This window comes from Castanea sativa, chromosome 8, assembly GCF_040712315.1.
Source record: "Castanea sativa cultivar Marrone di Chiusa Pesio chromosome 8, ASM4071231v1".
In the NCBI taxonomy this organism is placed as follows: domain Eukaryota; kingdom Viridiplantae; phylum Streptophyta; class Magnoliopsida; order Fagales; family Fagaceae; genus Castanea; species Castanea sativa.
This window is the reverse complement of record NC_134020.1, coordinates 51664619-51675349: the sequence shown is the minus strand read 5'-3', so window position 1 is coordinate 51675349 and position 10731 is coordinate 51664619. Positions and strand designations below refer to the sequence as shown.

The window sequence follows — 10731 nt, the reverse complement described above, 5'->3', positions numbered from 1 at the left end:
TGCCAGAGGAGGGTAATGAGAGAAATCAACAATGAAGCACAAAGAAAGGCACCGGAATATGGCACCGGAATTCCAGCTCCGACGTCCATCGCCGGCAACGGTGCGAGCTCGCTAGTTTGCGCCGCCACTGAGATAAGCGACACTGACACCACTAGGACTATGAAGAACATGCCTCTGCAAATGCTAACGTGCGCCATTTTCCCACCAAAAAAAAAATACACTCTCTCTCTCAGACACAAAAACAGAGATTTTTAGTTTTATGTTGTCGAATAATAATAATAATGTAATAAAAGCTTGGTTCTTTTTATAGGCGTAGCTAAGGTTGTTTTTTTACTTTTTAAAAAAAAAAATATTTATTTTTAAAAAAATTTAATTTTAATTTTAGTTTTAGTTTTTGCTTTTTTGGTGTAACGTCTGTTATTTTTGAGTCGTGTGGGACCCGCGAAGAAAGTTGACGTGTCAGCCTTACAGTGGCTCCCACCAACGGCTAATTCTGGGGGTTATGTTCATGTGCTTTGTGGGCTTTGCGTGTGAACCGCGATCTAGTTTTCATCTGAAGCGTTTGTATTTGTGATTAGGCTGATCGGACGGTGATGAAGCTAAGGAGGACGTACTACTGAGAAGTAGGGGATTGGAAAATGGGATCAAACGAGTTTGTCAGAGCAGGAGTGACTTAACCGCAATGACAGAACTTTTTTTTTTAGTTGTTGACACGTGGCGGAAGGTGAAGGGGGACCAATGGAGACTTGACTTGAAACTCCACCATTTTCCTTTCCAATTTTCATCATGCTTTTTTTTTTTTTTTTTTTTTTTTAATGAGAAACCATCATGCTTATTGATTTACTTTGAATACTGAAATTTCTGCCAGCTAATTTCTGCTTCTTTTTTTTTTTTATTCCTAGAATCTTGAAGTGAATTGGAACTTTTTGTGGGACTGTATACCATATGAGTTTTAATATAATAACTCACATTTTAAACAATATTATACACTTTTTCGCACACTTTTTCATCCCATACGTATATCAAAAACACCCAAACAATATAACTCAAATTACTCTACCAAACACCCTAATAATTATTTATGCATAATTTTGTAAAGTTATAAAATTTATTTTATTTATTAGATTTTAGTACGTTTGTAAGTTTTAATTAACTTAACTGGTAAAATTTTTTGATGTTGAATAAGAAATTTTCATTCAAGTGAGTTTGGTTTTGCTTGAGTGAAATTTGAATATCTTCTTCAATAAGCATCACACAGCATAGAACCCAAAGTCAAATAGACTGAAATTCAACCCTCGGGCTTGGATCATCTCCTATGGCTTTAGTTATCAAATCAGTCATATTTTAGGTAAGGATCAAGGCACCAAATGGCTTGAAAAGTCATGAAGATTTTGGATGGGAAGAATAAATAGTTTTGTCCTTTCTAAGTCTGCTTAGGAACAGCTTATTTAGCTAAAACTTGAATTTTTTGCTGAAAATACCATAGAGAAAGCTAAAAAGTAGCTAAAATAATAACGTGGAACTTATGAATAGTACTAAAAAGTGCAATAAGACCTATGAATAATAGCAAAAATAAGCTAAATAGTATATAAAAAAAAAAAAACTGATTTTTTAAGTCAATGTCAAACGCACACATAGGTAGGATAATGTCTAGCATGATAAAGATTTGCAGGCATAGTAGGTTTAAACTAAGATCCATTCTAAAGATCAATATTACATTCTCATATGATGGAAAGAATGAGAAATATGAATGAGAAGAATAGGTAAGGACAAAGGTGTTATATGATATCAATACCAACAAAGATTTTTGTGGTTAGTGCAGCCACTGTCCTTAAGAACAAAAATGTTGCAAAAATATTTAGGAAATCATATCTTGCTTAGTTTGAGCTTGTCAATTGGACTGTTCACAGAATTGTTGTTTTGAATTGACTTGAAGGACAGCAAAAACTATTTTCCTCAAAATAAGAAATTTTCAACAATTTGGATGTAGTTTACAATGTGAGTGTAACCTTTGGCTCAGGCTTTCTTTTTCTCATCACAGTTTACAAATAAATACTTACAACAATGCCAAGTCAACGGACAGAACTGGCAGAATAGCAACACAAGGCATAACTATTTAAATTAGATTTTATATGGACTCTTTTTGAACCATTTGTCTACTTAATGACACTACAAATGAAGAATTTGCTAGGCTCCATTGCCAGTTTTGCGAAGATTCATTAGGCTCTGTGTCAACCAAATTGCTGTTTCTCTTGACGACACAAATTCTTCACCAAATGGTCTTAACAGACCTGCAAGTTCGTCAAATTTTTCCTGCTTGAGTAAATTTGAACAAATCTCTAGTAGTGATTCCAGAGCTTCCGCTCTTTGATGGCTTTGTGGATTCAACTCAATCCTTGTTTCATCACCATGAACCAAAGTCAGCATACTCATTGATGAGATGTCACTAGCATCTTTATTTGATTCGTATGTATCCTCTTTCACTGTTTGCTTGCAAGAGATAAGGCTTTTGTCATTTACATCAAATTCATTCTCACATGGAACTGCGACTTTACTCACTAAAGATGCATTTCCCTCGAGAGCATCTATCAAATATGAATTTGGATTTATTGTAGTATGTAAACCTGGCACCACACCACTATCATATTTGTTAATTTTCTTTGATTCTGAACCTGTAAGGCCACCACTGGCAGCTTGATATGCATATGTTGATGTTGCCATTTTCTTATGATGTTTATCACTACCACTACCACCCACTGTATCAGCTTTTATGACAACTAGCTGTTCCTCCTGCATCGTCTGTGAGTGCTTTGAGGCCAACTCTTGTTTCCTGTTTTCTGGATAATCTGTAGCCATTTGCATCCAGGCAGTTTCTGAGCTGTCATTTCCAATTTGTTCAACAGAATTGGAGATAACTCCAAAACCCTTTTCTGCTTTGGATGTTATCTCAGAACAGCTAGTAGTCTCAACTATTCTTGTCTCAACTTCAGGTTCAACAAAGCCAGAGGTGTGGGTTTCATATGCTGGTGCATTACTGAATGGATGTGCATTTCCTACCTGAACACTTAATGGTGACTTTGCTTTTCTACCCTGGGTGTCTTTTCCAGTACTAAATTTGTTAGACATTTGGGTTCCTTTTGGTCTAATTTGGCTGCTGAGTTCAGACTTCACTGGTAGAAAAACAGGAGATATATTGTGGCATTGAGCAAGGTATGGTTGTAGATGGGGATGCCTCAACAGCTCTGCTGCCTAAAATGCAGTAACATGTAAGTATCAGGTCAATTCATTGCTTTCAGAAAGGTAACACATAGAGTTTGGCCATTTGAACTCACTGTTGGTCTGTGTTCTGGGTTCTTTCTTAGCATGCTCTTGATTAATTGTTTCCTGCAGTCCAAATTTCATCCTATTTTAGTTATGGAATTCTCTTGATTAATTGTGCCATATATACTGAGTGATTGCAGAAAAAAAAAATCCTAAAATTCACTTACAATGTAGAAGAATACACGATTGGAAGTGGTGACATAATTGATCGTTTTATTTTGTTAATAAGTCCAGCCATATCCTGTTTCATAAAATTGGCAATACTCTGATTTACTTGTTTGGAAGCAATTGAAAAATATAGCTCAGGATTCTACCCCATCACATATAAAGTAGATAATTACAGGTCAAGCCAACACTTACAGGAGCTTTAAAAGCAGGTTGATGTGCAGCTATCTCAAACATGCAGCAACCTGTCACATTAGCAAATGTTATTTCTAGGATTGAAATCTTGCCGTGTTGTCATACATGACCAGTAAATAATGCCAACAGATATTTATAACCTAATGACCATATATCCGATTTGTATCCGTAGGGTATATCTGCAAGAAGCTCTGGACACATGTAGATGGGAGTTCCAACAACCTACATATATATGCAGTACAATACATCGGTTAGGGATTAGCAGTTAGATTTTGTCAATAAAATAGAAGCTTTTATTGACGCTTAATACGCTACACACAATTTGCTACACGCACCACTCACTATTTCTCTCTTGCTATTTCCCTTACATTCATTGAATTCTACCCTTTGTAGAAACAACACTTATTGACTACAACACACTTCTAACTATATTACTTCTTGAATACAATATTTCTATCTGATACATTATACATTCGGTAGCTATCCTTATATAAAGATTAGAAAAGAGACAAGAAGACAAAAAATGAAATACTTTAACCTAAAAGCTATTCTACAAAGTTGCAATTGTTGAAATCATGGAGAAAGAAAAGTCAAAGAAAGAAGATCTTTACTTGTCAGAACTTAGCCTCCCACATTATTAGCATTCTTCACAATTTCTTCATACCTTAGTTGTAGTCACACATGCAAAACATTTGAAAGATTTTACTACCGGCCTAATGTTGTAGAGTCAGTGGTGACTCCTACAGTGTGAGGAGAATTAAAGCCTATTTCTTGAAAGCCACAAAGAACTCTATGTAAATGGCTAGCCACAATTATATAGTATCTATGCTGCTATTGTTGACTTCTTGAACTTAAAATTCAATCTGCTGAGCTCTCAATTGAATCTAATAAAGTGTTCTTATGCTACTGGGCTACTTGGAAGAACGGAATAATCTCATTTCAAGTGTCCTCCAAAACTCAAAGCAATGTAATTGTATCCTCATGGTGCCTCAAAACGCAAAAGTGAGAGGTGCTTGTGTAAATTAGATGGCTTTAAATATTATAGTCGTCTCTATCCATTATCTACCTTGATGTGGGCTCTAATAGGAGTTGCTCAAAACCTGTAACTGTTTTAATTAAATCAATTCTAACTTTTTCTGTCAATCTCCTGTCAGAAAAATATCATTCCTTTATAACATTTTCCCTCTTGTAATGCAGAAATTATCATTATAAGTGCAATATGAATATTAAGTTAATATCAAAGATTGCAGCCAATGCACCAATACCATTGGGAATCAAAGAAGAAATTCAGCCATTACCGAGGAAGCAAGGTCATCTTTGTCAAGCAGTTTTGCAAGTCCAAAGTCACCTGTAAATATAATATGAGATAGGAATTGTTCAAAGACAAATGAAAAAATAATAATAATAATAATCTTGTGTATAAAAGATTCTTGTCTTTGCCTTCTCACCTAGCCTGATGTCTTTGTTTTTTGTAAGGAATATGTTGGAGCACTGAAGGTAGATGATAAAGTTAGTTATGGCAGGAAGACATTCTGGTGTTAATAACTGATATTTGCTAGAGGCTCGTACCTTTAAATCCCTATGAATAACACGATTGGAGTGGAGGTAGTTCACCGCTACCAACAGCTGGGTCAGCCATTTACAGAGCGTCTGGATAAAAAAGTAGAATATTGTGTGCATCAGGTGCAAGTTATTATATGTAATTATACAAATGGACTTCCATTTCATGTAGATCTTTTATGTTCCTTACCTCTTCAGGAAGACATGTTCCCCTAGCTTTTTTTATCATCTCAGCCCTGTATGATCAGAATTAGAAAGTCATAGAAAAGTAAGTATATGGGCCTCTATGAGTAGAAAGTTTGAAAAAGAATCTTTAGTTCCTGCATTGGCTATGCTTTATATTATCAGGAAAAAGGAGTTCATAAAACAAGGCAAAATGCTGGGATAAAAGCAAATTCCATGTCAAATTTCAATCACCAATGGGCAATGGTCCTCAACTTTCTTAGGATCCAGCAATTAGATACCTAGTATACTAACTAATTTTAGGTTTCAATAAGTTAGACTTACATATCTCCTCCCTCACAGTAACTTGTCACAATGCACGCATAGCATTCCTGTAACTCACAAACCATAAGAACCAATATCAAAATTAAATCCAGGGTATTTCAGTTCATGATTTTCCAATTATAAGGTTTTTTTAGACTCAAGCAAATGACATGAACAAATATAATCTGTTTTCTGATCATGGGGGAAAATCATAGAAGTAACACATTGTTGGTAGACTACCTTTTCCACCCATGCATCTTTGTACTCCACAATATATGGGTTATTTAGCTTTGATATCATCTCCATCTGCAGCAGGATCAGAGATTAAAAGTTACACAATTTTCTTTTATGTATCTTGGATATAGTAAGCAAGCAGATCTTTTTTGTGGTCTGCTTATATTTTTGGATATGCAGTATTACACATAATCAGTGCTCTACATTTGTTAATTGGAAATATGAAAAACGATTTTACTTTTAAATATTAATGAATTTTTCTTGCAAACAAAACATTCTGTGGTAATTTCATGTCAAATAGAAAGGATTGAATCTTGAACATAGTTGAACAGGATCTATTCTATAAGCTCATACCTCTGTCCCCTTAACCAGAAAAAGGGTGCCACTCCAAATTAGGAAAACTTTTCCACTAAAATTATGGACCTAATTTTACTGCATGCTAGTTACCTTTTCCACTGCCCTCCCCCTTCCTTAAACCCCCTCAACCTCTGATGTGAGCTACACAATCCAAGTTTCTGGTGCAAGACCAAGAAACTTTACCAGTTATCTTTGAAATCATAGAATATTTTTTCATAGCCAGACTTAAAAGATCAAGAAGTAACTTTCATTACATCTGTCCCATAAAGGAAACTACTTCAGTCACTGAAATTTGGATGGAAGAAGGAATTTAGCAGGGAAATTTCCAAGAGGTAGAATAATGATTTGCCTTCTATACATTCACATACAAAAATGAAAATTGTAGATTTTGATTGCACAATTTTAGTTTTTCTTTTTTCTCAGAGAAAGCATAGGCATAAACATGCTAAAAATGCTAACCATTGGGAACAATATTATATTATACATATATGTTGGAACATGGCACTTAGTAATAAAACTATGGGATAGTTTAATGGCACTAATGATTATAGAGAGCCAGGATGTATGATGTAGGGGTATATACTATATACTTAACAAAAAAGACATAGTTTATGCATAAATATAGCAAAATATTAGAAAATTTTTGCCAGAAACCAAAATTAAAGCATTATTAATTAAAGGGAAAACAGCACAACCAAAAATTGAAATAGCATGCAGAGTATTCAAAAGGATAATAACCTCTTGATGTGCTGTACGCTTGAATTTCTCTGTTTGTTTAGCCAGACGAATCTTCTTTAAGACATACCTAAAATTACCAATACAACAAATGACAAAGTATAAACACCAAAAAGAAAAGTAATTGTGGAATTATAATTAACATATGCTAGTACAGATGTTATTAGGAATGGCACTTTTGTGGTGAAGACATGTTTGATCAGTAATTATGAGAGAAATATGGATGAAATGAAAGATGTTTGGCCTAATTACCCACAAAATAAATAAAAGAAACCAAAGGAATAGTCTTAAGCATCCTAATTCCTAATCATCATTAAAGACATCAATTTTTCATATACTCTACTGTGTAAAGTTTTTGTTAAAGAATGTTAAAGAGTTATATGCTTTTTTTAAATACAGAATCTGCCAAAAAAATCCAGAACACAAGCTTTTTTTAAGTACAGATTGATAATGAACAGAAGGAAGAGAAATTAGGAAAGTGAAATTTCTTACTTCTTTCTCTCAATTTTGTGAAGGACTAGATATGCAGCTCCAAATGTTCCTCTCCCAATCTGCTCTAAAACTTCATAATCGTCCATCTTTGATGTTGTTTGCGCTTTCTTCATCTCCATGAGCACCTCCAGCACTTAAAAAAGTAGAAGAAATCCAAGCTATGTTCAGTGGCTACTCCACACCAAGCACAGCATATAAATGTCTAGAAGGCCACCATGTCATTAAATTGAATTTAATACCTTCTCAGAAATCAATTTCGTTGCAGCAATAGAAGTCACAGTAAAAGTTGAGTGTTACGGCGATCATAAAAAGGATTCATGAAAGAACCATGAAAAGCAAATAGCATTGAATACTATATTTACAAATCAGGCAGCAGTAAATAAAGACCACCTAGAAGAAGAAGAAAAAATCTACCCAAATAATTCTTTGAATTTTCAAAGCTTAAGAAAACTGTGATGTTTGGGAAGAAATGGATTGATGGAAAGCAACCAAACATGAATGTGAATTGAAGTTTGAAAAGGAGAGAAGATATTTAAGGCTTTGCAAAAAGTTCTAGTGAGTCCAGTATGCAAACCACTGTTTGAAACTCAAAGTCACACTTTGCTTTCATATTGATGTGTTTGGGATATCATTACTTTAGTGTGGTTGAATTGTCACTGTCTCTCGGTCTAAAAAATCTCATCCATTTTTTGACTTTTCAACAGGTGGAGATGTGCTTGGAACATATAGAATTTGATGGGAATTGGCCAAAGCCTGGGTACTTGTGGGCTATCTAGAACTGTTGCATTAATCATGGCCTGTCATTTGCGCAACAAATGATGGGTATTAGCTAGACCTCTCAAGTTCACACCAAAAACCCACCAAGAAGTCATTAAAAAGAATACCAAACGAATGGGGCTGTCTGGTCAAGCAGAGGAAATCCTATGAAGGATTTGAAATATAAATTATTCTCAGTGCCATTGCTTATTATATGAAACAAAATATAAATAAATCCCATTGTTATAGAAAGCACCAGAGCATTTTATATTATACACATATATTTAGGGGGGTGGGGGACATTAGTGTGTTTTTCCCTTTACTCCAAAGAATTGTCAGTGTTGGAAAAAAGTAAAAAAGAGTAACTTTGATAACAGTTGTAGGGTTGAGAAAGCACTATGAGAAGTTCACTTACACCACTTGCAAGTTTACACGCACACAAAGCATCAAAAAGTAACTATAAAATTACCAGAGCCTAAACTGAAAGGCATTGATTAGAAATTCCCAATTTTAGCTTATTTTAACTGAAACATACAAAGCACACGCAGTTTCCATCATAAAAGAACAAACTTTCTCACAGCTTTAGATAAATTGACAATTCTTCACTTGCATCTGCCCTTTTTAGCATGCTTACTAATTACAACTCGCCAGTTTTCTCTGAGAAGCTTCAAACTCTTCTTTGGTAGCATAAACCCCCACCTGCAGCTATGGCCTCATCAACAATGGCCATGAATTGGTGTGAACCAAATTAAGGATCCAGGTTAGAGCTTCAAGCAGAAAAGCCTGCGGACAGCAAAATTCAGATGACAACATTACACATAATGGATAATAAATTCTTCACATCTTTACTTGAAAATCTTCAATGTCATCCTCAGCGACCTACTACCAAAAAACACTAACTTTGATGCATGGTCTTCATTGTTTCGGTGCTTTTTTCTGAACATCTTTATAAATTACAATTCAGATTGTGTATACCAAGAAACCTGAAAACATCTGCAGAAGTAAGATATATGCTTCATATCTTAGTCAATCCATCAAGCAACAGCAATTTATAGCCAAACATGTGAATGAAGCAGCCCATAAGAACTCACAACATCATCAATCAACAACAAAGACTGATCATGAATTGTGCTTTTGTTGCTATCACCAATACAGCATTTGAAGTCAGCTGAAATTTCACTTTTTCTTCTTGCAAGTAGAAAAGTCGAGCACAGTATCAATGTATACGTATACATATCATGTATATACATGTAACAATCACTGAATCTATAATTTATACACTAATATGGTTAGTTCATTATAATTATGGTTCCTCGTAATCACTTATTAGCCCAATTTGACCTATTAAACCTCGGATTTGGAAATCAACACACATCTACACAACACACTTATCCAATCTACATAATACGGGGTATGACAAATCACAATAACCTGAACAAGAAATACAGTATATTGGTCCTTTCCCAATTTGCTTGCCAACGGAAACAACCTCCAACTTCCATATTGTAAACAAATATAATAATTGCCTAACATATATATCATATTTAAAAATTAATCTTGTCATTACCGTTGGAAACTAAACACTAGTCATGTTTTTTTATTGATCAAAATTTACAAATCAAGTACGGTCACTGCTTTTGACAGGACCAAGATTAAAAATTTCTAGGAAATCCAACAAAACCCAGAATGAATAATAAATAATCAAAACCACCAAGGACTTGTAGTAGCCCTTGAAATCAATTTGAAACCTTAAAGTATCACATTAAACTTTGATGTTTCACGCCAACAAAGACCTTACCAAGCACAGAAGGAAAATAAATATTGAGAAACATAAGTATTCACCTCATAAAGGTGTTCTGGGAGATTCAGACATACCCTTCTGGTTCTGATGAGCATAAATCATATTACAGTCCTACACTTCTACTATTCCAATTAGCTAAAAAAACTATCTTTTTCACAAGTTAGTTGGATTATAAATTCCCATCGCCTCCATTATGTGTTCAAAGGGTTAGAGTAGGTTCATACATTAACCAACCCATTCTTCCCCATTCACCATTCACCAATCACCATAACTCTTCATTGAATCAATCACTTGTTCATTGAAAGACCTCCCTAGTTTATCAATATTTGTTTTTTTTCCCCCCTTTTCCCAAGGTACAGAAAACGACTTTGTTTGGCGTGTGATATAACACGATATGACTTGCTAGGTAATGTTTTTAATACTAGTAGTATGGTCCCATACCATATGTGCAAGTACAGACTGATTTATAGTGGCTGAGGGACCGTTGTTATCATGAATACATACTTTGGCCTTTTGCTTTAAAAAAAAAAACTCCGCTAGCCATCCCTCACTTCCTCTAAGCTTAGGATAAATTATCATAGTAAGAGCTAAATTTATTTAATTTTTTGATAGGAAGTACATCAATTTTA

The 10731-nt window shown here is 34.6% G+C and overlaps 1 protein-coding gene across 2 annotated transcripts; it reads right to left on the bottom strand.

Annotated features, from left to right (window-relative positions):
- Positions 1 to 1950: 1950 nt before the first annotated feature.
- Positions 1951 to 8120, bottom strand: LOC142607718 (serine/threonine-protein kinase Nek6). 2 transcript variants are annotated; one of them, XM_075779314.1, is made up of 14 exons: positions 7785 to 8052; positions 7546 to 7678; positions 7057 to 7123; positions 5968 to 6033; positions 5749 to 5801; positions 5432 to 5477; positions 5251 to 5331; positions 5130 to 5172; positions 4980 to 5029; positions 3822 to 3903; positions 3682 to 3731; positions 3489 to 3562; positions 3333 to 3384; positions 1951 to 3249 (listed from the first exon to the last, which is right to left on the bottom strand). In XM_075779314.1, the coding sequence occupies exons 2-14, from the start codon at positions 7662 to 7664 to the stop codon at positions 2188 to 2190; spliced, it is 1845 nt and encodes a 614-aa protein (XP_075635429.1). In that variant the 5' UTR covers positions 7665 to 7678; positions 7785 to 8052; the 3' UTR covers positions 1951 to 2187. The 2 variants fall into 2 exon arrangements, with proteins under 2 accessions (XP_075635429.1, XP_075635430.1); XM_075779315.1 differs by having other exon boundaries at positions 5749 to 5795; positions 7546 to 8120.
- Between the last annotated feature and the right edge of the window lie 2611 nt (positions 8121 to 10731).

Excerpts from the sequence above, each read along its gene's own strand:
- LOC142607718 (XM_075779314.1), bottom strand. The coding sequence starts at position 7,664 with ATGGAGATGAAGAAAGCGCAAACAACATCAAAGATGGACGATTATGAA. Across the intron at positions 6,034-7,056 it reads AGCGTACAGCACATCAAGAG|ATGGAGATGATATCAAAGCT; the intron begins GTTATTATCCTT and ends ATCCTGCTGCAG. Across the intron at positions 3,563-3,681 it reads AACCTGCTTTTAAAGCTCCT|GATATGGCTGGACTTATTAA; the intron begins GTAAGTGTTGGC and ends TTTATGAAACAG.